General features: G+C 42.3%; 1 protein-coding gene across 1 annotated transcript in view; it reads left to right on the forward strand.

Moving 5' to 3' along the window:
* Positions 1–25,607, forward strand: part of COL21A1 (collagen type XXI alpha 1 chain) — a 4,597,064-nt gene that overhangs the window by 1,789,865 nt on the left and 2,781,592 nt on the right. Inside the window, exon 10 of the mRNA XM_044063368.1 lies at positions 10,103–10,165. Coding sequence (XP_043919303.1) covers positions 10,103–10,165 — 63 coding nt within the window. The remainder of the gene's footprint in view (positions 1–10,102; positions 10,166–25,607) is intronic.

Here is a 25,607-nt window from a genome sequence, read left to right on the forward strand (position 1 = left end):
AGTTTTTCCATAATAGGTGGAAACCTTTCATTATTGTTGTTCTTTCTGGATAGCTTTAGTTCTGTCTTTCTATAGTTTAGCAGCAAACAAGATCTGGGGATTGTACTGATGCACTATGGGATGCCTACCTAGCCACGAGCCAGCTAGAAGATTTTGAGACTGAATGAGCGAATGGTGTAACTAAGGAAATGATTCTTTTGAGCTAGGACACTCTATCTGAATTTCGTAAACATAGTAAGGCCTTGTTAAGTTTACTTCTGGTGGCTGCAAAGTCTAAACCAACTATATTTGAAGTATTGAATATTGTAACAGAGAGAAAAGAACCTGAAAGTGGATCTTTAGAAAAAGGAAGGGGCAAATTACACAGAAATAAATAGAAACTGTATGATTGATATACATAGAATAATGTTAAGGAGGAGTGAGGTTTAAGGGAAGGCAGGAATTGAGCCATTTATGTAAAGTTTGACTAATGATAGTTATAAAAAAGCATATACGTGATGTATAATGTATGTATGTAAACATGTTAATATGGTTTGTTTTTTATATTAATGTATGCTTGCCTCTGTCTTAAGTGATAATTTAATAAAGGTGTTTTAAAAAAAGTAAGTCAAAGGCCTTAAATTATTCAGTTATCCCGAAAGATTAGCACAGCTGTCTGCATACTCAATAGCCTACCCGCTGCTCTGAGGTGAGCTGAGTTAGTTGTGAGAGACCTAATCCTATTTTTCCTCATGATTCTTTGCAGAGGCTCTACAAATTCATGTCTGTACCAATGCATAAAAAAGACATGCTGGAGGGATAGGCTACCTTACATATTCCAAGTCTATGAAATAATTTACCACTGCAAGTCAGACAAAGTACTGTCATGACTGATTTACACCAGGGCTGTCATGTATGGCTTTGCTCAATTTGGAAGGAGAACAGTTTTAAGTGCTTATAAAGAAGAGCTGGTCAAGCAAGAGCTGACTCAAGCTTTGCTTGCGCCTGAGTGTAAGCTCATATCTTGCTTATAATCCAGCAGGTTAAGAATCAAGAAAGAGCCAAGCCACAATTTGAAGATTTTGTTTTTTTTTTCTTTACTGCTAACTATAGATTTAGTCCAGACATGCAGGCCAACAGTGCTTTCTGTTATGTCCAGCCTATGTATCTAAGCATTGAAGTTGGCTGGAATTTCAGAGAGGGTGGGTCCACAGTAATGAAAAGGATCAGGATTTAAACATTTTGCATAGGAGAGCTATTGCAAGATGAGGTACTTAGGCAATTCTTTTGCAGGTCATTTTTAGGATGAGGGTGCATTATTTCCTTTACTCCAGAGTGCTTGCATGCTTCTTTGGAGGGACAGGAGTCTGTTACAGTAAGAGGAAGAGAAAACAGGAGAGTGAGGAAAGCCCAACCATTGTTAAGGACAGCATCGCAGAATTCTTTTGTGTTTCTTTGTTTTTTGCTTTTTTTTTTTTTTTTTTTTTTGAGATAAATCCCAGTCTCTAAATTGTCCATAATTTTTGTTCCGTGCAGTGAATCTCTGAGAGCTGCTTAGTATATTATTTGAGGGTGAGTATGTGTTCAAGAGGAGCATGTTGCAATTACTGTGTTATAGTAGTTTCTTTTTTTCTTTCACTTTCCTCATAATCAGACTTCAGAGATGTGAGCAGAAATGGGCTGCTTTTTTGCGGAAGGAGTGTGGAGACATCATGTACATGAAAGCACAAGGTCATCATATGATCACTGCTGGCAAATAAAAGTGCTATGACTTGATAAGGGTAGTGTGTATGTTCACCAACCACAAGATGTAATAGCAAAATCTTTTTGTAGTTCTTGCATTTTTCATTCTTTTCTCTTTGATACATTTGTATGCAGAAAGGGACTACCATTATAGGTGCATATAGTACATAACAGCAAACGGCAGTTATGACTGATAATGGTTTGTTGAAGGGCAGTATCTTTCAAAGAGCAAAGTTTGCCTTTATTATTATATTTTATAGAAATTTCGCAGACATTATGTGTACTTTGCACTCAAATTGGTTATTCAGAATACTGATGTTTTTAATATTATTGTGGCTGCCTTAAGGGAACAGAAGTATGGATCTGATGTTGTTAATCTTTGCTCATTCCTTACTGATGGGCTATCGGTTCCATCCTCAGAACCAAGCCGGCCAATAGTTTGCTTGCGTCAGCCAAAAACTCTTGAGCCAAGGTTCTACCCAGAATGCTCTGCTCCCTGTTAACTAAGATCTTGTTTGCTGCGTTGCTGAACAGCGGTGTCAAGCCACTCTCTCATGTAAATGTCTAATTTTTTGACAGTTTATATATTGCTATTACTCTAAATTTGTTCTCAAAAGTTTATTCTAATATTTTCCTACCTTATCGCACACTTAGACTCTCTCCCTTTAGTCTTTTCCCTTTTTTACCCTCTTTTCTTACCATGTGGTAATTCTCCATTACCATCGTTGGTAATCCTTCCTTTTCTCTTTTTACCCTTTTCTTGGGTAGTCATTATTCTTCCTTTTGCTACTGTGCTTCTTCTCCACACCAACTATGTTGGATAAGAAAGGTTCTGTTGGTTTCAAGCAGTGCAAGGATTGCGGCCGTAAGTTGCCACTTTCCGATGGCCATGACTTGTGTCTACTGTCTTAATGTCTCCCACTTGACTGTAGATCCTCTGTGTGGGATTTGTAAAATCTTCTCTACCAGGACTCTCAACGAGAGGAAGAATAAGTTAATTTTGAAAGGTCTCCTTTCTCTGAGGGCTGTTTCTGGGTCAGTGGGCTCACCCCCTCCTGTTAATCCACGCAAGAGGCTTTCTTCCTCTTTTTCTTCAAAGTCACTCCCTTCTTCTCCCTCTGGAGATCGTAGAGAATCGACTCACAAGAAGGTGAAATTGATTACTCCTCCAGTGCTGCCACCTGTGACCCTGTTGGCTTCAGGCTCAGCACTGCCCCAAATGATCCTGACTACAACCATGTCTCCTTTATCACTATCAGCACCGGAGTTCCCGGTGCAGACAACTATGGTTCCGACAGTTCTGTTGCAACCCCTAATGGCACTGTCAGTACAGGTTCATTCCACTTTGGCACCGTTGGTACAGTCGCCTTCGGCTCCAAGTATGACTCTTCTGTACTCCACGGCACAGACTTTTTTGACACCGACATGTACTTCGGTGCAGTCCTTCTCTGCACCATCCTTATTGCTGGTGCAGCCACTTTCCACTGCGGCACCATACCCTTTTGGGCAGACCTTTGCCTTTACGGTGCAGACACCTTCAACTACTACGGCACTGACATCTTCGGCGCAGACCTTTTCTACACTGTTTTCTTCGGTGCAGACTTCCTCGGCTCTGAGCTCTGCACCTATTGAATTAGCAAGGACCAAATATTCCCCTTCACTGGATCCTTTGGCAAGCAGTCAGTATATTCCTTTCCTAGAAAGGCCAGAATCGCCATCCGCCTTTTCCATGAGGTCAACAAAGAGTCTTTCTGAGCAGGACGTGTTGCGGCTTGCTGACCAGTTGCTTGTGGCTAGAGGTCAGTTTCAACCGTCGAAGTCCACGTTCCCTCATTCAGGTGAGCGCATTTTGCCTCAAACCCCAAAGTATACTCCTCCTTCGACTTCCACTCAAGTTTCAAAGCCTATTACTCCGACAGCAGTTTCCCTCCCTCCGACTCCAATACTGGAGCTCACTTTGGAACCATAGTCGTCCTTGTGGCCTTCAGTGCACTGGGCATCAGGCTCTTCTCAGGCCATTGGCTGTGCTATTTGGGAGGGCATTCCTGGCTCCATGCCAATTTTTTCTATGGCACCTTCCAGGGATGCTCTCTCTCTCTTACATTTCATGGTCCTCTTGAGACTCCTGGTCTGGGGGTGGGCTCATTGGGGTGGGTTGTGACCCCAGTTCTCAGGTTGAGGTGCTCGGTTCCAGGCTCCCATCTCTCCTTGGGCAGGCCAGCCTTCCAGGCCATGGAGAGGGTGCTTGCCTCTGTTGGCAAAGCTCATTTGTCAGAGTCCTCTCCCCCTCTGTGCCGCAACTGCCACAAGCTTCAACTCCTGGACACTGGGCACAAGAGCCTCAGGTCTCTCCTCCTCAGGAGACCCCCTCTTTGCAGTCTTCCCCAGAACCTCCCATTGAGGAAGCACCCCGCAAAGCATCATGTAAGAGGAAGCACATGGACTCCACTGAGGAGTCATTGACTGAAGATACAGATTTTGATGACTGGGAAGGGTCCCCACGGTCACCCTCTGATGAGGTGTCCTTTGGTGACATCCTCGAGATCCTTAGACAGAGGTGTGACCGGAAGCCCTCTAATCCTTCCTCTGAGAAATCCGTATTCCTGCAGGCTTTTCGTGCCCAGCCCCTACCTCCTGGGTCACCCCGCCTGCCGATGAGCTAGTCCAGCTCATCGTGCAGCGAGCATGGAAGGCTCCTGATACCATGGAAGCGATACATAAGAGGCCAGATAAAATATTATCGCCCCCCCTGCTGAGCACCCCCACTGGTCACGTGGTCTTCCAGTAGATGGTATGGTGGTGGCAGCTGCTACTAAGAAGGATTTGCCAAAAGAGAGTCAAATTGTCCATCCGCTCTTGGGCGATTGACAGATTAGGGAAGCGTGTGTTTGCTTCATCGACCTTCGCCGTAAGGTCTTTGAATTATTTGGCACATTTTACCAGGCTTCAGCGAGATCTTATCAACCAGCTCTCTGAAACCTTGACAGGAGCTGTTTCTGATGAAGTCCATGATAATGAGGCTTCTTAGATAGCCATCCTAGAGTCCATTTCCAGCTCTTCCATGCATCTTATTTCTCACGCAACGGAAGGGGTGGCTAGAGCAGCAGGCGCAGGTATAGTCACCAGATGACATGCTTGGATGCACCTTTGTGACTTTGTGGACTTCTTTAAGGCTTCCTTCATGAATGCCCCCATAGAGGCCACTTCTTTGTTTGGCCCTAAAGTCAAGGATACGCTGGCGCAGTGTAAACAAGATGGTAAGGCCTTTTCTGCCATTGGTGGTCAGACACTCCACTCCTCAGTGATTCTATTCCAGAAATCAGAGGAGCGGAAAGATCTGGCACAAGAAATCTCAGGGTTTTTTCCAGGATGCACATGCCGAGTTTTCCCCTAGAGGCAGAGGGGGAAACCCCAATGGAAGACGCCCCTTTCGGGGCAGAGGACATCGATGAAACCTGGGTTCCAGAGATTATTTCTCTGGCCAACCCTATCAGCGCTCCTGAAGCTTTGCCCGACTGCTCATCTCTGGAAGCGGTTGGGGGTCATTTCTCCTTGTACCCTGCTGCCTGGCAAAAGATAACAACTGACTCTTAGGTACAACGGATTATAACCAGAGGCTATCACATCCCCTTCCATCTTTGCCCAGTTTCATCAAGAGTGTTACCCGACGTTCCACCCAGTCAAAGGGAAACAGCAGCACATGAAATCAAAAAGTTGTCACAAAAAAAGAGTCATCCAGATGGTCTCCCCAAACCAGATAGGATCTGGATTTTACTCAAGGTTCATTTTAGTGCCAAAAAAGGCAGGGGACTGGAGACCAATTCTGGATCTCAGTATACTAAACAAATTTGTAAAAACAGAGAAATTCTGGATGGCGACAGTTCAGTCTATCCTTCCTCTTCTGGAAGAAGATGATTGGATGTGCTCTGTAGATCTTCAGGATGCGTATTACCACATAAAAATGGACACACACTCAAGACGATACCTCCGCTTCCATATAGGAGCCAGTCACTACCAGTTTCGAGCCCTGCCTTTCGGTCTCTCTACAGCCCCCAGAGTGTTTACAAAATGGATGGTAGTGGTTATCACTCACTTGCGACTTCAAGGATTCCAGGCATTTCCATATCTCGACGACTGGCTCCTTACCACCCCCACCAAGCGTCTACTGAAAGAAGCCCTGCAGTATACTCTCTTTACAGCTCAAAGCCTGGGAATCACTATAAACTGGGAGAAATCCAACACAATCCCAACTCAGTGTTTGGAATTTATAGGGGTACTGTTGGACACTAGAAATTGCACAGCATCACTTCCAGAACACAGACTTCAGAGAATAAGACAACAAGTTCAATCACTGCTCTGTTACCACAAATCCCCAGCTTGAGCTGTACTTCAGCTATTGGGGTCAATGGCAGCTTCGATTACCATTGTTCCTCTAGCCAGATTCCACATGAGACTTCTGCAATGGCTACTTCTCACTCAGTGGTACCCTCTACAATATCCTTTGTCTTTTCAAATAAGTGTAACTCAGAGATGCAAACAAGATTTATTCTGGTGGACGTCTCGAAATCCCCAACAATGGTCCCGCCCTTTCAACCCCCATCAACTGATAGCCAAATTGACCACGGACACCCCCTAATGGGGTGGGGGTGGGGGGGCTATGTCAGGGAAACTCGGTCGAAGGCACCTGGTCGGAGACAGAGGCCCTTTTGCATATCAATGTCCTGGAACTGAGGGCGGTGCTTCTAGTGTTGCAAGCATTCCACTCCATCCTTCCATCAGGGACTAATGCGATCCAGTCAGACAACATGTCAGTGGTCCGGTACATCAACAAACAAGGGGGTACCAGATCTTACCCATTATGCCGAGAGGCCTTGAGAATATGGCAATGGGCGATAGCTCACAACCGCCTTCTGAGTGCAATGCACATTCCCGGGAGCTCCAATGTGATAGCAGACAAATTGATCAGATGCATTCTACAACCTCACGCCTTGCTGCAACCTATTTGCCTCTCCAACCAACTACAAGAGCAGCAACTATTTTGCCTTGATCCACCCTCGGGGACAGTCACCAAGGGACACTCTAGTCCATGCTTGGCCCTCGGGTCTTCTTTCCTCCTCTCCCCCTCATCTCCCAATTTCTAAACAAAGCACGACAGTTGAAGAGCAAAGTGATCCTCATTGCTCCTTATTGGCCTCGCCAAGTCTGGTTTCCCTTCCTCTGGCCTCACCTGCTAGATCAACCGTGGATCCTTATTCCATCTCCAACATTGATCTCCCATCCACAGGGTCTGATTCACCCCAATCTAACAACCCTGAAACTGACAGCTTGGTTTCTCCACTTCCTATGGCTTGGTTTCTCCATGATTGCCAGGCATGAAAACCTTTCGTCCCCTGTGCGCAATATTCTTATTGCATCTCATAAATCGTCCACCAAACTAATCTATCTTAACAAATGGAAGAGGTCCTCTCTAAGGGCAGCAGATAAGCAAATAGACCCCTTGTCAGCCCCGGTCTCGGTGGTATTGGATTACTTATCACATCTTTTCCACTCTGGTGTGTCTGCCTCTACTATCTGTGTACGTTTAGCTGCCATCTCACATTTTCATATTGGTTTTCAAGATTCTTCACTTATGTCACACAGACTCTGTAAGACTTTCTTGAAAGGGGTTATTCACCTAAAACCTCACTTTAGAGAACCCGTACAACCTTGGGATTTGACTTTGGTTCTGCAAGCTTTAACAGCTCCACTCTTTGAACTTGTGTCTTCTTGTGATGTAAGATATCTCTCTTGGAAAACTTTGTTTGTGATTGCAATCACATCAGCCAGGCGATTGTCAGAACTTCAGGCCTTATGCATCAAACCTCCCTATCTTATCTTCCATAAGGATAGGGTATCACTGAAAACCAGTTCTACCTTTTTACCAAAAGTGGTGTCAGAACAATTTGTCAACCAGTCTATTGATCTCCCAGTGTTCTTTCCTAACCAGTCTAACAAGGGAGAGTATTGCCTGCACTCCTTGGATGTTCATAGGCAAATACGATTTTATCTGGACAGAACAAAATCTACCCATAAATCAGACCAACTGTTTTTGGCTTTTTCTGGACCTAGACGGGGTCATCCTGTATCAAAGGTTACATTGGCTTCATGTTTGAGAAATTGTATCACCTTTATCTACAACAAAAACAATCTCACCTTGCCTCATAGAGTCAAAGCACATTCTACAAGGTCTATGGCAACTTCAGCAGCTTTCCATGCTAAGACTTCCCTCAATGATATTTGCTCAGCTGCAACTTGGGCCAAACCTCATACCTTTATTCTTCATTACAAATTGGACTTGGTCTCCAGAGGTAGAGCTTCCTTTGGCTCCATGGTGCTGCATTTGGTCCACTCAGGAATACAGATAGCTGGGGACTCTGTCCCATCAATAAGGAATGAACGAAGATTAACAACATCAGATAAAGAAGTAATGTCTTAGCATAACGTTCCATCTATTTTGTTGGTCTTCATTCATTCATTACTTCTCACCCCTTCCGGAGGTACTAGGGTGATCTCATGTATTCCTTTCTTGTAGGTCTGTTATGACCAGAGGTAACCTCTACTTTTATCTGTCAACTTGCAAACTCAATCTGAGGTAATAGGGAGCAGAGCAGAGCATTCTGGGTAGGACCTTGGCTCTAGAGTTTTTGGCTGACACGAGCTTGATATTGGCCGGCTCGGTTCCGAGGACAGAACTGATAACCCATCAGTAATGAATGAATGAAGATCAATAACACAGATGGAACATTATGGTAAGACATAACTTCGTTTTTCTTACATAAAGCTACCATGATCCAGCAGTTCAGAAGGCTTTTTACCATTTGTAGCAAAGTGTGGTGAAATTACTGTGCACTAAATCATTATTAGACCACATTTTTTTTTTTACTAGCCAAAGCAATGTTTATTTTGCTGCATACCAATTGGTGTACCTATATGTTGAGCTTATTACAACCTTTTTTCCCATTTTTTCCTTGTCAGCAGCCATGTAGCTTGACAGTGAAGAGAATGGCTGGGTGCAAGCTGTTAGGAAGTGTAAGGAATGTATTGTCTACATTTGTTCATTTGAATCAATGCTGGCAATGTCAATGTTTGTTTGGCTGTAACTGTAGTTTTTTTGTTTTGTTTTGTTTTGTTTGTTTGTTTATTTATTTATAATCTCAACTGGACTTCCAGACTTTGTTATTTTTAACCTAACTACTGCTCCAATCATCTGCTCTGGCTCGCTCTTAGTGTCCTCTAAGAGCCAAGCCAGACCCTTAGCTTGGCGCTGAATCAGTTCTTCTTCAAAAATCCCAGGCTTGCAAACTTTTATTGAAAAAGGTGTCAAGAACTTTTAAGTCTGCCTAAATAAAAGTGCATATGGCTAAGCATCTTATGATCCCTCTAATCACTTGCCTAATATTTTTCTTATGTTTCCTTGTTGCTGTTGGTTAATTTCATCAGGTGATTAAATGGGGAGCTATTAAAAGGAACATTTAAAAGAAGCAGCTTTAACTGCTGTTACAATCTTAGTAATGAAAACAAGAACAGGCTGTTTGTTCATTCTATCAAATCTGAAATTTTTAGTATTATTTCTGAGTGGTTTATTCCATATTGAATGGTCTTGACTGGTGAGTAGCATCTAAATTATGACATCTCCCATTTTTTGTACATTTGAATTATATCCGAAACATTTACATTCATTGACTGAATCTACATTTTAAAGTAAAATGTTACTATAATCATTACTAGAAATCATCCATGTCTGGCAAGGTATGCTTATTTGAGTCTTAATCTCTTTAATCATGATAACAATATGTATTTTCATTGTCATCACATTGTTGAAAACATTGTGTTAAATAAAAACAAATACACATTTAATTACATTATTGTAGTTGGAATTACCTTGCCTGTACCATACCTCCTGTCTGAAACATTTTCTTTTCGTTTTTATTGCAGTCTTCCCCAACTAAATTTTGCCTTTAACTTAAAGCTGTCAGTGAAAAAACAGATTTGTGAATGTACATTTTCATTCATCTTCAAAATAGCAAAGCAGAATTTCTAAACCCAAGCAAGATGGAAATAGTATACCATTTTATCATTATTCCTGTAAGCTGTTGTTAACCATGATCATGTGTATTTAATTATTTATCACAGTCTCCTTATACTTAGATTGTAATTAATTTGTGATTACAATTTGATATAGGTAGTAGAAAATAAAAAAAGTGTGTGTGTGTGTGTGTGTGTGTGTGTGTGTGTGTGCACTCGTGTGCGAGTGTGCACGTGCGTGTGTGCATATGCACACACAATCATTATAATGTCTTTGTTCTTGTCAAGTATTTATTTACTACATGTATTTTGACAGGGAAGTTCAGGACAACCTGGACAGCCTGGAGAAGCCGGACCTCCTGGTACAGATGGTAAGCCTGTGAGTACTAAATAAACTAATTATATACTTATTGATAAATAAAATTAAACTGATATATGATATGCATTTTATCTGTCATTGTGCAATCTGCTTCCTTACTGTTTGTTGCAATAAATGGGTGTTTTATATCTAATACAACTATCTGGTAAATACTACCTAAATAAATATAATAAATTGTAATATGCTTATCACATTACATTATTTTCATCATTGTAATGTGGTAAAGTGATATAAAAGAAAATAGCTCTTGAGTTTCTGGAATGCAAAACTGGCAACAAATGCGTTCATTCATTAGGGTTATATGTGCTTATAGTTATTTTTCCTTATAGAAAATGCTTCTTTAAAGCATACCGGACTACTTGAAAGCATGTAGCAGATGTTTCACAGTAATTTCTGACTTTTTTATAATAACATCAGGTAACTAATAATGGCTTTAAAGTACATAAACCTTTAATGCTATTTAACAGGTGAATTTTAGTACTGAGAATCTTAGAGGTCAACCTTGAAATGACATACTTGCCTGGCAACTACTCTTTTCATATGAATATACCCAGTGTTTTATTTCTGTATGAATGCATTTATCGGTTCTTTTTTTGCTTAATGACTCATTTAAACTTGTCATGAAAGATCTTTTTTTTTCACATCTGTATTTTCCGGTAATAACATAAGAAAGTATTTGTCAATGTCAAATGTTGGCTTCTATTGAAGCTGAGCTCAGCTGCGGTAGATAAAGGCACATAGGCAGAATAGTGAGACCTAATGGGCAATGGAGCAATGCAATGTTCAATGCATAATTTTACTAAGCACCTTAAGTGGCACCATATATAGACATAAATGTAAACAGTCTGGATCAAAATAAATAGTGACGCCATATATAGACATAAATGTAAACAGTCTGGATCAAAATAAGTAGTATATTACCTGCCACCCATGGTCCTTACACAACACAACATATGAATACACTGAAGAATTACTATTTTTATTTCTACCTGCCTGCTGCCTCAGACATTGTCATTTTATTTCCTCCCTCCTAGTAGCTGACCATCAGCTACCACCATTTCCTTCCTCATCCAGTGGGATTACAGGACCCATTTTAGCCTCTCCTGGGCTCAACCCATCCCACATTCAGGGCAAGTGAAGAGACTGAGGATGCTGATGCAGCATTGCACTGCTACTGGTGAGTGTGCTTTAATTCCCATCTGCTTGCAGCAGTTTTCTGAGCTCCACAATTGCTGCTGCCTTTGGGAGATGCATGCACACTTCTGCACATGGGTAGCTTCCCAAGTAAAATGTGTACTACTTGCAGCATGAAGCTCAACAGCTGCTATTGCAGTGAGCTTATGCTGTCTTCCTCCTCTTGCTAGGCAAGTTGACATCAGCTTGTCATGCCCATCCTCGATTGTGTGGTCCTCCAGTGATATATTCTCATTTTTTTTTGAATGCACAGCTTAAACCACAACTGCTATATTTCATTTTCAGTGTAATATAAGCTAGGCTAGGATGTTAATAAATGTTTGCTTAATAGATGCATCCTTGCATGGTAACTGAACAACTAAGAATTACTATAGCATTGTTACTCTTGTGTACTGTACTTACAGCAGTATTCTGTATACAGTGCGATGCATGTGTTATCAATATCTATACGTGATGCTACTTATATGTGATACATTAGAATGTTTTTGAAGTTTTCCTGATGCACTTCTGCCACTGTGCAGTAGTCTCAGCTGCATCAGGAGTGCAGTAAGTACAATGTTCCTCCTTTACATCTAAATATCTGCTCCCTTTCAGAATAGTGAGACCAGATAGTGAGAGTCTTGGCTCTGCAGAAAATAAGCAGCAATTAAACTTGAAAAAATAGCAGATTGCAAAATTCACTGTTATACCTTTTGTACATTTTTCTCCAATGTGGAAGCTATGGCACCAGGCCTTTGTTCATATTTATAGTAACTTTGAGATGGCTTAATATATATCCTCCTCTTTCGTACTCATTTCTGAGGATAAAATTTACAATCATTGCTCTTTCAACAGGTACTTGTTACAATATGATGCAACTAAATTTCACCAGAATAAGGGATGGAACTGCAACTTCACAAACAAATTCTACATTCACAAAGCCTAAAAATGTTAGACATTATCACTGCTGCTAAAGCATGCATGGGAGCAGAATAAGATATATACAAAGCAGCTGTCATGCCCAAAGGTAGTCATTAGTTATAAAGCTAATATTTTGTTCATGAAACTTACATCTACTGTTATTTATTCTGAAGTAGTAGTTTGGTAAATTTTGTTTAACTTAATTTAATTTAATTTGGATAGTGCAGTAGTGCAGTGGTTAGTGTTGTCATCTCACAGCAAGAGGTTCTCCGGTTTGATTCTCAGCTGGGGTGCCTTCTGTGTGGAGTCTGCATGTCCTTCCTGTGTTCGTGTAGGTTTCCTCTGGGGGCTCTGGTTTCCTCCCACATCACACAGACATGCATCTGGAGTGTTTCTCCTCGGGCCTCCTCTGAAAATTGGCTCATTGCAAGTTGAATTTTCCTGGTAAAGAAATGTTAAATAAATTTGATATTAGTAACATTAATATCACATATATATACATACATGTGTGTGTGTGTGTGTGTGTGTGTGTGTGTTTGTGTGTGCATATATGTGTATGGGTCTACTTCTGTTCTTCGAAAATGCACTTTAATCGAAAAACAGTAAAATCCACTTTAGTGAAAGTACACTTAAACAAAAATGCACTTTCCTGAACAACAGTTTATCGAACCACAAAAACAAAAAAATATATACTGGAAACACTTTTTGCAGTGGAGAGCAAGCCCCCCTGCATCCCCCATGTGGTGTGCTGTGCCCCCACACCCCCACTACTTATATATACTAACTCCGAGATCACACAATCTAACACAACACATTCTCACAACGTTATAGATTCCCCTCCCATAAAATGCTCAACAGCAAATACAAATGAATGCATCTGTACTAAAACAATATCCCAGAACCACTAACCGTACTTCGTTAAACTGCTATTCGCGAAAGTGCATTTTCATTTAAGTGTACTTTCGCTAAAGTGGGTTTGGCTGTCTGTTCTTCGGTAAAGTGTGTTTTCGAAGAACAGAAGTAGACCCATGTGTATATATAAATTTACACACACACACACACACACACACACACATATATATATATATATATATAGAGAGAGAGAGAGAGAGAGAGGGATATATATGCGCATATATATGTTACACTGGTGAATGATAATAGAAGTAATACCTGTAAGGTATTTATAAACTTTGAACCATCACAATAGGTAATCAGGCATCACCACAAACTGGACCTTGATAATTTTGTCTCCAAGAGGAGACTGAGAGGAGAGCCTGGCAGTTATTCTTCATTTGGTGAATACCCACCAGGAAATTAAGGGAGTTTACTTTGTGAAGGGCATGTTTTGTAAAAAACATGCATGGGAGCAGAATAAGATAGACACAAAGCAGCTAAGTCATGCCAATGAACAAAACAAAAAAGGGCCAGTCTGATTTACATTTGAGTTTAAGCATACAGCAAAGTCCAGAACAGTGCTAACTGACAATGAAAAATGTTGCAGGGAATAAGAAGAACAAAAGAATGGCAGTTAGAGTTGCACAAGCAGAGAGGTACCAAAAAGCAATTAAAACCATCTGCATTAAATCCATGCACATAAAATATTACGTCCTGCAGACTGTTTTACAATAAAAGCAACTAGTCTTCTCTATAGAACTCATTTCACATAATGTAGCTTAATCAGACAGAATGCTACCAAGACTGGCACAACACTCTTCATAGTTTGAGAAGACTATGTAGCATCTTAATTGCTAGGGTACTTCATGAACACTAGCATGGCCAGTAGTGTACAGTGTAAAATATACCAGTATGTGCTGAAGAAGTACAACCAATTTGTAACTGCAGAATTTGATATGGAGATCAATGCCACATGGTCTAATCACAAACCCAGACTTACTAATGCAGTACCTCCCTACTGGAAGGATTCCTAAGAAGGTGTTGCATGATAATGTTCTGTTTTTAAATAGTCCTTCCTTTGCATTATCATTAGGTAAAGATATTTCAGTTACTAGTGAATAACATACTGTAAGCAAACATAACTAAAGTGGCTGTATGACACAACGTATTTCATCTGAACATTAATATGTGTGTCCTTAACATGACAAAACTGCAAGAAGCAACACAAGTGGACATATTTACCTCCCAGAAATATGACTCTTGTTTAGCTAAACTTGCTTGGGTGAGAGTGCTAGAAGTCTTTATCTATGAGACCCCAACAGTCAATTTGAGAAGTTCCCAACTAGTTGAGTTCAACTCTTTAGGAACTCAAGCTAATGAAAAGTTTAAAGTAAGTATTTTTTGTGGGAGGCAAGCTTCTATGCACTCTTTAAGGGGGAGGCAGAAATACTCCCACAGACCCCAAACCTTTGTTGACCATGTTATTTATCAATTTTGGGAAAATTTAACCAAGGCATAGGGGAACTTCCCCTTCTGTTGGTAGTAGGGGAAACATTTGTTTGTGACACAGTGAACTTCCTGTTCATGTTCCAGGTGCACAGGTGACCTGGAAAACAGGGAGAAAACATGGCTGATTCAGCTTTTGCTGAAATTGGAATGAAAGTTTCTAAAAATGTAGTCAAAATGGTAGAATCGCTACGAGTTTTCTTCTGATGATGTGGGTGCAGGAGAAACAGTGACATTGGAGGAAAAGGAGATTGTAAAGGAAAAGGAAATTGTAGCTGAAACAGACATGGATTCAGAGGAAAACTTTCACAGGAGATTGAAGGAGAGACAGTTACCTCTGAAAAAGCATAACTACAACCCTCCAGTCGGGGGGGGGGGGGTTGCAGGATGATTATTTGAAAGAAATGGTAAACCAAAGTGAACCAAAAAATGAAGCAGCAATCATGGAACAACATCTTGGAAGAAATAGAAGAAGAAGAAGGAGAGGAGGAGACTGGGCCAGAAAAAGTTCCAGAGACAAAAACTTATGCACAAACTATTGGAGAAGAAACAAGGAAGAAAGAAGAAACAAAAAAGAACTATACAGTATGTATGAGCTGTAAAAAAGAATAAAGTTTGGATAGGTATGAGGTTTGGGGCTCTCTCTTAGCACCTCTGGGTGTCAAAATAAAAGAGCTAAGAGTATTTATTTTAATTAATAATGAGACTTTTTGTGACATGATATTTGAGACTGAGCAGACCATGGAAATTTGTTTGGGTGCATATGAACAAAAAAAAAAAAATGTATCCATGGTAAGCTTTTTTCAGGCAAACAAACAAACAAAAAAGAATAATGATCCAGTTTAGAACTGAATTTTTGAAGCAAAAGACCTGAAATAACATTTGATAACTGTATGTAAAGAAGTAATGGACACTACAAAAATATATGATGAAAGAGGACTATTGACTGGGGGGGGGTGAGAATACGGAGTAATACTGAAAATGGAAAATGATAGTGTTATGCATGTACCTAGTATTATTAATGTTCATGGTAAAAGGGGATGTTATGTAGTCCAATCTCGCCTACATTCTTTCCCGTGGGTTAGGAACTCAGCCATACTCTAGCTCGAAGTCTTTCAATTGGCTGGGCTAAGAGGTATCCAATACTGCCCTGCTCCCTTTCCCCAGATCTCGTTTGCCGCTCGCAAAGTTCAGACGTGGTCTCGCTCTTGGCTGTGGCTAAGTATAACTTTTGTGTCTTAATTGACTAATATTTTGCTCCAAAAGCTATTTTCATAGCTGTGTGTGCGTGTGTGTTGTGGTTGTTAAGCAGTTTTGCACTCCTTCTGTTTCTTTTTATCTACTTTACTGGTATCCCGTCAGCTATCTCCCTATGGGCTAGGCCCGTTTCAGTTAGAGGACCTAGTCCTCCCTTGGTTGTCTGTTTCCCTTCTGTGTTTGTCTTGTGCTTAGGTGCCTATCCCCTCTGGGCTAGGACCATTTAAGTTAGATGACCTAGTCCTTCTTAGTGTTGTTTGTCCTTCAGGACCATTTGAGTTAGAGGTCCTGGTGTGTTGTCTGTAGTTTTAGTTATCGTTTCCGCGCTTTTTGCTGGTCAGTCTGTGGTGTCGTATTTAGTATCCTGCCTACTATGTCTAAAGATACTAAAGAACATAAGCCTTTGGGCTTCAAGAAGTGTAGTAAATGTGGGTACAAGATGTCTATTACCGATGGGCATTCAGTATGTGTTTATTGTTTGGGGGCTATACACCTTCTGGAATCTTGTGCTTTTTGTCATGCGTTCAGCCCTCATGTTCTTCAAGAACAGAAGAACAAGCTGATACTGAAGGGCCTACTGAAACCCTCCTTTGAGGAAGATTTGGAGAGGTCTTCTAGTGCTAAGTCCTCTCGCACCAAAACATCTAAAGCAAAGAAACGTTCTCCGGATCCATCTGTACTATCGGAGCCTCCGGAGAAAGTTACCAAATCTACTGTGGCATCCTCGGCTCCACTGTCTTCGGTGCCGAAGGAAGTTTCTGAAGCTACAGGACCTACATCGGCTCCCAGCTTTTCGGAGCCGGTGACGGAGATGCTAGTTCGGAGCCGGTCTCCAGTTTTTAGACCGGTCTCTCCTCCTCACAGGTCTCCTTCTGAGAGGAGGTCTAGATCTCCCACCTTGTCCTCTAGGTCCTCCAGGGCACTCTCTGATGTAGATGTGGATAGAGTGGTGCAGAGACTGCTCCAATCACTGGTGCTGGCTAAATTGCTTTTGGCTCCAGCCCAGTCGGCTCTGGAGCCAGTCACCCATCCATCGTCGATAGATCCTCCTCTGAGCAAATCTCAGCCTTCGGAGCCAGAGCGGTCGGCACCATATGATGCTTCTAGGTCGGCTCCAATGGCCCATCCCAGCTTGTCGGCTCCGATCTCAGCTCCGACCCCGTTGGCTCTGTCCTCAGGGTCCAGGACTCATGGTTCCTCGGTCGGACCTAAAGGGGAGGCCTTGGGACGCTCTTCGGCTCCCAGCCTTCCACTCAGTGCTTCGGCTCGAGTGAGCCAGACTCTTGCTTCGGCTTCGGACCTTGTCCCCTCTGCTCCGAGAGATTCCACGGTTAGTCGATCTTCGGAACTGGGGGGGACCAGCTTTCGAGGTCATGCGGAGCGTGCTGGCTAGATCCTCAGCTGCATCATACAGTTCTGACACTCTTCCCCCTCCAGCCCCGGTAACAGTCTCTGATCGCCCTCTATCTTTGGACAGCAGAGACCCAAGACCTCAGGAGACACCCATGAGTGGTCCCCCATTTTCTGAGGGCTCACCAGAGTTTGTGCCTAAGGAGCCCCCCAGAAGAAGAACGTGCAAGAGGAAGCATTTAGACTCCCAGGAAGAGTCTCTCACATCAGACACTGACCTCGAGGAATCAGAGGGGTCCCCCAAGTCGTCTTCTGAGGATATCTCATTTTCTGATATCCTAGAGATCTTGAAACAGAGAGGCAACTGGCCCTCAAAACCCCCTTCTGAAGAGGAGTCAGTGTTCCTGAAGGCCTGTGGGGCTCAGCCTTCCACCTCTTGGGTCTCTCCACCCTTCGACGAACTCCTGGATTTGGTTTGTCGTAGGGTGTGGGAAATCCCTGATACTGTGGAACCAGTCCCCAGGAGACCCAACAAATATCTGTCCACCCCTGCTGACAAAGACTTTCTTACGAAAGGCGTCCCAGTAGATGCCATGGTGGTGGCAGCTGCCACCAAGAAGGAACTGGCTGAGACTTCATCTACCATCCATCCCCCTAACAAGGACTCTAGGACCATGGACCGGTATGGGAAGCATATGTTTTCTTCAGCGGCCTTTACTCTGCGGTCGCTGAATTACTTATCACATTTTACAAGGCTCCAAAGAGATCTCCTGAAAGAGCTTGGAGATACTCTGCAAGGTAACATATCTGACGCAGTGGCTCAAAGTCAATGTTCAGATGTCTACCTTAAATTCTGTAGCTAACTCCTCCATGAGGCTGATCTCCTATGCAGCCAAAGGAGCGAGTAGGGCAGCGAGTTCCGGACTCTCTCTCAGGAGACACTTCTGGATGTGCCTTTGTAATTTCGTGAAGACCTTTAAGTCTACATTCACCCACGCCCCTTTTGATGGTTCCTCCTTGTTCGGAACCAAGGTGAAAGACACTCTCACTAGGTGTGAGCAAGACCCTGTTTGCCGTGGGAGTCCGTTTTTCCATGCCTTCTTGACCTAGCCCAAGAGTCAGAAGGGTGGGAAAATGTGGTTCAAGAAATCGCACAGATTTTTCCCTGATGCACAAAGTGAATCCCCCTCCAGGGGCAGGAGAGGGGGTGGCAACTCAGGTAGATGTCACCCTAGAGGCAGAGGAGGCCCACGTAACCAGGGAGACCGCGACTCCTTTCGTGGTCCTTCCCACCAGCGCTCCTGATGGGAGGCATGACTGCGCTTCTCCAGAGCCAGTCGGGGGTCGCATCTCACTATACCTAGAAGCCTGGCAGCACATCACTCAGGACCAGTGGGTATTAAAAATTATTTCCGGAGGATATCACATTCCAACCCCCCCCCCCCCGCCAATCAAAAGAATCCTAGATGTTCCACCCAATCAAAGGGATTCTGCAGCTTCAGAAATTCAAAAGCTGCTAGAAAAAGGAGCCATCCAGCATGTCCCCTCAGACCAGATCAGATTAGGAACTTACTCCAGATTCTTTTTGGTGCCAAAAAGAACAGGGGACCTGAGACCCATCTTGGATCTCAGCCGCTTGAACCTCCATATAAAAATGGACAGGACATCCAGAAGTCACCTACGCTTCCGGCTGGGAGCCAGTCATTTTCAATTTTGAGCCCTGCCCTTTGGTCTCACCACAGCCCCCAGGGTGTTCACCAAATGTATGGCAGTGGTGACAGCTCACTTGAGATGTCAGGGATTCCAAGTGTTTCCGTACCTGGATGACTGGCTCCTCTCTGCTACCACCAGGCATCTACTACTACAGACCAGAGATGCCACGATCAATCTGTGTCAAGAACTGGGTGTCACTCTAACTGGGAAAAGTCTACCTTGTCACCCTCACAGCGTGTCACCTTTATAGGCGCCGAGTTAGACACCGTGCTCATGAGGGCGTTTTTACCTCAAGAAAGGATTCAAGGTTTGCAACAACAAGTAAACGGGTTGCTCCCTTTAAAGAAAGTGAAGGCAAAAACAGTTCTCAAATTGTTACGAACGATGGCCTCAACAATTATGCTGGTCCCTCTTGCAAGGCTACACATGAGGCTCCTTCAGTGAATGCTCTTCGCCCAGTGGTCTCTACAAAATATGCCGCTTTCTCATCTCATAATGATCACAGACAGGTTCAAGCAGTATCTACGCTGGTGGCTACACACCAGCAACCTCAATGTGGGGAAACCCTTCGTTCCACCCCCTCCTGTTGCCACAGTGACCACGGATGCCTCCCAGATGGGGTGGGGGGGCATTATCTCGGCAGAACAGTCCAAGGCATGTGGCAAGAACACGAGATACATCTGCATATCAATATCTTGGAGATGAGAGCAGTGCTACTAGCGTTGCAAGCACTTCAGAGCTTTCTTCCTCTCAGGACTATTGCGATCCACTCAGACAATATGTCGGTGGTATGGTATCTGAACAAACAAGGTGGAACCAGATCTTATCCCCTTTGCAGAGAGGCCATGCGAGTGTGGCAGTGGGCAGTGTCTTCCCAACGTTTTCTTGTAGCAACGCACATTCCAGGGAAGTCCAGCGTGATCGCTGACAGGTTGAGCAGAGCTGTTCTTATGCCTCACGAGTGGTCCCTGAACAGTCAAGTTGCGGAGCAGATTTTGCGTAGATGTGGTCAGCCTTGCTGCGACCCATTTGCCAGTCCCCTCAGTACAAAGTGCAGCAGCTACTTCACTCTTATTCCCCCCTCAGGGGGAGTCACCCAGGGACGCTCTCGTCCACGATTGCCCCCCCCCCGGTCTACTGTATGCCTTCCCTCCTGTTCCTCTGCTGACAAAGGTTATTCAGAAAGCACAATCATTGGGAAGCAAAATGACTCTGATTGCTCCACACTGGCCTTGTCAAATTTGTTTCCCCTTTCTCCATCCCTGTGTTATGGACACACCCTGGATTCTGGACCCACAGCCAGACCTACTGACTCACATGTCAGGGCAGTTCCATCCCTCTCTTCAAACCCTCCGGTTGACAGCCGGGCTACTCCACTTCCATCACTGATCAGGTCTCATCGTTTTTCTCTGGAAGTGGTTCATATTCTATCTTCTTCCCATAAGACTTCGACCAGGAAGATTTATTCCAGTAAATGGAAAAGATTCTCCATATGCGCTCATGCAAGGCAAATTGATCCTTATACAGCCCTGATCTCTTCAGTTCTCGAATTTCTTTCCATGGTTTTCAATCAAGGTTCAGCAGCCACTACCATAAAGGTCCAGTTGGCAGCTATTTCCACTTTTCACATTGCCAATGAACCCAGTTTAATGGCACATAGACTTTGTAAGGTATTTTTGATGGGCACTGTGCTGCTTCGCCCTCCAGTCTTTGAACCGGTTATGCCTTGGGATCTAAATTTTGTGCTACAATGCCTCACCACTTCCCCCTTTGAGCCTGCAGCTACTTGTGACATGAAATATTTGATGTGGAAAACGATCTTCCTGGTAACCATCACTTCAGCCAGACATGTCTCAGAGCTCCAAGCCTTGTCAATAAGACCGCCTTACTTGATTTTTCACAGGGACAGGGTTTCCCTCTGACCAAACCCTTCCTTTATGCCAAAAGTGGCTTCGGTTAGTAATCTCAACCAATCCATTGAACTGCCCGTATTTTTTCCAGAGTTCTCTAATAGGGCAGAATTCAAATTTCACCAGTTGGATGTTCACAGGCAGTTGTGCTTTTATTTACGTAGAACGAAGGATCTTAGCAAATCAGACCAGCTGTTTGTCTCATTTTCAGAAAACAAAATTGGGTCTCCTGTTTCCAAAGTGACTTTGTCTAGATGGATCTCTAGTTGTATTTCCTTCATTTATGCCTCAGGTGGTAAGGATTTATAGGTTCATAGGTTCATACTAGGCTATCTGCCCTGGGGCAATTATAAGCCTAGCCCGATTCTGTATGGCTTACGCCACCCCTTGATTTGAGTATACTGTGCCCTTTTTAAGGTTTAGTTTACTGTGCCTCTGCCTAATAGTGACACGGGAGTAATCCCTGGGACAAACCTACGATTCCCCCATCCACTTATCGAGATTCTTCTTGAAGAGATTCAGTGAGGTGCTCTGCCTCACATGAACTGGAATTCTATTCCAGAGCGAAGGGAGCCTCTGGGTTATGAACCTGTCCCTCCAGCAAGTTCTATTTATGTCTGTGCTGAGGTTCAAGTCCCTCGAGCGTGTGGCTCTAAGAGATTTAGATTTACTGAGGTGGAGCATGTCCATTAATTCTGGATTTGACATAGCTTTGTATGTCAGGCATAGATCGCCTCGAAGTAGGCGGTATGCAACTGAGTAGAGCTGGAGTTTTTTTAACCGAGCAGCATATGGCATCTGTTTGAGACCCTTGATCCTCTTGGTGAGATACTTTTGGGGTCTTTCTAATTGCTGCAGGTGTCGGGTAAGGTACATCCCAAAAGGGGCATTGTATTCTATGATGGGCCTGATGAGGGATGAATAAAGGCAGGATTACCTCCCTTGATCTAGATGTGAAACCCTTCATGATGAGGTGGGCTATGTAGAAGGTCTTTCTAACCACTTTGGCAATGTGGTTTTCAAAGGAGAGATTGCTATCAACTTGGGTCCCCAGGTCCCTAATAACTTTCTCTGTACTTAATGGGTTTCCGCCTATGTGGTAATTTGTGGGCACACTTTTTGCCAAAGGGTATGACTATACATTTTTTGGCATTTAGCTTTAAACCATGGCGCTGGCACCAGTTATCTGTCTCTGTGAGACCTTTTTGAAGGATGTTTGTGTCAGCTGGAGAGTTGATTATGGCGCCCAGTTTGCAGTCGCTCTGAACTTGGTGAGCCATAGTCCTCCCACGTTTGCCTGTACCTCGGAAATGTATATACCGAACAAGAGTGGTCCCAGGACAGAACCCTGTGGGACGCCACTTGTGACCGGTTTCGAGTCTGACATGGCTCCAGCAACTCTCACTCTGTGGGTTCTGTCTTTGAGCCAGTTTGCGACCCATCTTGTGACATAGGGGGTTATATTTAAGTTGGATAGCTTATCTATGATGCCCGAGTGGGGTATTGTGTCAAATGCCTTTGCAAGGTCCAGATAGGCTGTGTGGACTACCTTCCCTTCATCTATGGCTTTGGTGACTGTTTCAAAGAAGTCAACCAGGTTCAAAAGGCAGGATCTGCCCTTGACAAAGCTGAACTGGGTAGGATCTAGTGTCTGTAGGTCCCCAGTGTCTTTGTTTATGAGCTCCATGATGATCCTCTCCATAGCCTTGCAGACTAAGCTAGTCAGGCTTATGGGGCGATAGTTTCCAGGGTCCGTAGAGGCTCCACCTTTGTGGAGCGGGACCACTGTTGCTGTACGCCATTCTGTGGGCACATATCCTGTAGTGAGGCTGAGATTGTATAGCTGTTTTATTTGAGGGATTAGTTCCTCTTGTATTTCATGTAGGACGCAACCTGGGACGCCATCTGGTCCCATGGAAACAGTGTTTTTTGCTTTGGAGAGGGCAGCCTTCACCTCAGCATCTGAGATGTTTTGGAGGCAGCCCTCTGCCGGGATAGATACTTGCTCTTTTGGGGGGGAGGGGGTGGAGAAGTTTGCACTGAACCTGTCTGCCAGGATATTGGCGATGTCTGTGGGTTCAGTGTATTTTTTGTCGTTTAGAATCAACTCAGAACAAGTCTGGGAGTTGCATCCCAGGTTTCTAACTTAACTGAAAAAAGCCTTATGATTGTCTTTGGTGTCCTGTGCAATTTTTCTCTCGAAGCTGGCCTTGGAGGATTTTATGAGGGATCGTAATTTTAGAGTGAAGGCTCATTCTACCCGATCTATGTCTACCTCTACAGCATTTCAGGCCAGGATGTCTATGGATGATATTTGTGCTGCAGCTACATGGGCATCTCCTCACATCTTTATTACTCACTACAGATTGGATTTTGTATCCAGAGGCAGATCTTCCTTTGGTTCCACAGTGCTCAGGAGTATTTTCCACTGAGCTTCCGAAAGTTCAGGTGCTGGGGACGCTGTCCCACGGGTAAGAATGTAGGCGAGACTGGACTACATAACATCAACAAGTTATGTACTCACCATAACGTTCGATGTATGTAGTCCATCTCGCCTCACATTCTTACTAACCCCCCCCCTCCATCCCCCATCCTGGAGAACCTAAAGGTTAGTTCTGGTTTCAGTACTCCTTTTATTATTGGAATGTTTTTTCCTTCTTTTGTGTCATGTGGATGAGGGGGAGTGATTGTGTGATTGAGCTTGCAACAAACAAGATCTGGGGAAAGGGAGCAGGGCAGTATGGGATACCTCTTAGCCCAGCCAAATTGAAAGACTTTGAGCTAGAGTATGGCCGAGTCAGAGCCGAGGTTCGGCTCCGAATCCATGGGTAAGAATGTGAGGCGAGATGGACTGCATACATGTAACATTATGGCGAGTACATAACTTTTTGTTTTGAGATATACAGGGGTCCACCAAAGACTTGTTATTTTTGTGATAAAAAATTATAATTTAATCAATGAATGTGATAAAAAATATGTTATTTATGTGGTAAAACAAGTCATAATGCAAAAACATGTAATTTAAAGCACAAAAAATGTGGCAATATTGGTCATTCATAGCTAGAATGTATAATGAATGTGCAAGAAAATGAAAATGAAGTTAAACAGGAGAAAGAAGAATGTGTTATACAAGAAAATGTGCAAGAATATGTGAGTGAGAAAGAGGTTGTACATGAGGTTAAAGAAAGTAACAAGGAAAAAGAAACAGAGAAGACAAGTGAGGAAGAAGCTTACTGGTGTACAGTAAGAAATAAAAAAGAATTTGATAGGGAAAAAAGTTAAAGAAAGGAAAAGAAAATTCAAAAATATAATGCTTAGAGAAAATAAGAATGGGAAGGGATACAAAATTTAATATATTAACTGCTCTTAAAAGCTGAAAATATTAGCTTTAAATGTGAATGATATGAAAAATCTTAAGAGGAGAATATGTATATTACAATGGTGTGCTGCAGTAGATGCACATATTATTGTTTTAGAAGATATTATATTAAGAGAGAACGAAAGAAACAAACTGAAAAACTTTGGAATGGTGTGGCAGTTTGGAATATGGGCAAAGAAATGTTCTTGGACATATGTATATTATGTCAAGAAAGCATTAAAATATTAGATGTAACCATCGTGGAACAAAGACAAATTTCATTAATAGACTTGAGAAGAAAAATATATCTGTATAGAATTATAGCTTTATAAGCATGTGTAACAAAAACAGAGAGAAATGATGTTTAAAAATATTCTTGAATATGTGTAAATATGGATATTATGGTGAGTGATTTTAATTGTAATTTAAGAAAAAATAAGAGCACTTGTAATGTCAAAATGGTTAAAGAAATTATGAGAAGTGGAAAGTTAATTGTATGGGAAAATAACCACTGGACCTACAAAATGAAATTAGGACAGAAATTAATTATTTTTTTAATATCTGATAGTTTAAAAGTTAGAAAAGGAATCAAGTATGCTGGAGTTTCAGATCATGTGGCCATATGGCTTAAACGTACAGCAAAATGAAGAACATATAAGAATAGGAGAAGGAATAAAAATAATTAATGAAAAGGACGTAGATTTAGAAGAGAAAAATAATTTGTGGAATTATTGAACAGTCATGTGAATATGAGAGTTTTATGACAATTGGACTGTTTGGTGGCTTCATTTTAAAGAGAAATACAAAAAAAGTATTTTTAGAATGTATAAGGAAGAAAAGAAAAAAGAAAAAGAGAGGTATAAGATATAAAGTCAAGAAACATTCAGAGGCATATTAGAGAAGAAAAATTCCTTTATGAAAAGAAAGAGAAATATATAAAATGAATCAAATAAATTAACAATTTGTTATATAAACAAAAATATTGTTTACAAGGAAAGAAAGAAGAGGCAGCACCATATTTGAGTAAAATAATAAAAAAGGAAAATAAGATAATTAAAGAATAAGGAAGGCAAGTAAATAAGAAGGAATATACAAAATAAAGCATATGGATTGAAATTATTTGTTAAAAGAGAAGAAACCAGAACAAATTTATAAAGGTGAAAAATTAAATAAAGATAATGATTGTTTAGAAAAAAATAACTATGAAAGAATTGAATGAAAATCTAAAATGTATTAACATGAATTCTGCAACAGGACTAAATGGAATTGAAAATGGTATGTATAAAGAAAGAGTGGCAAAAAATATATTTTTTATAGAAGTTATGAATGAATGGTTAGAAACTGGAATTAAAGATACAGA

This window comes from Protopterus annectens, chromosome 2.part1 (assembly GCF_019279795.1).
Source record: "Protopterus annectens isolate FY-2018-M chromosome 2.part1, PAN1.0, whole genome shotgun sequence".
Classification (NCBI taxonomy): Eukaryota; Metazoa; Chordata; order Ceratodontiformes; family Protopteridae; genus Protopterus; species Protopterus annectens.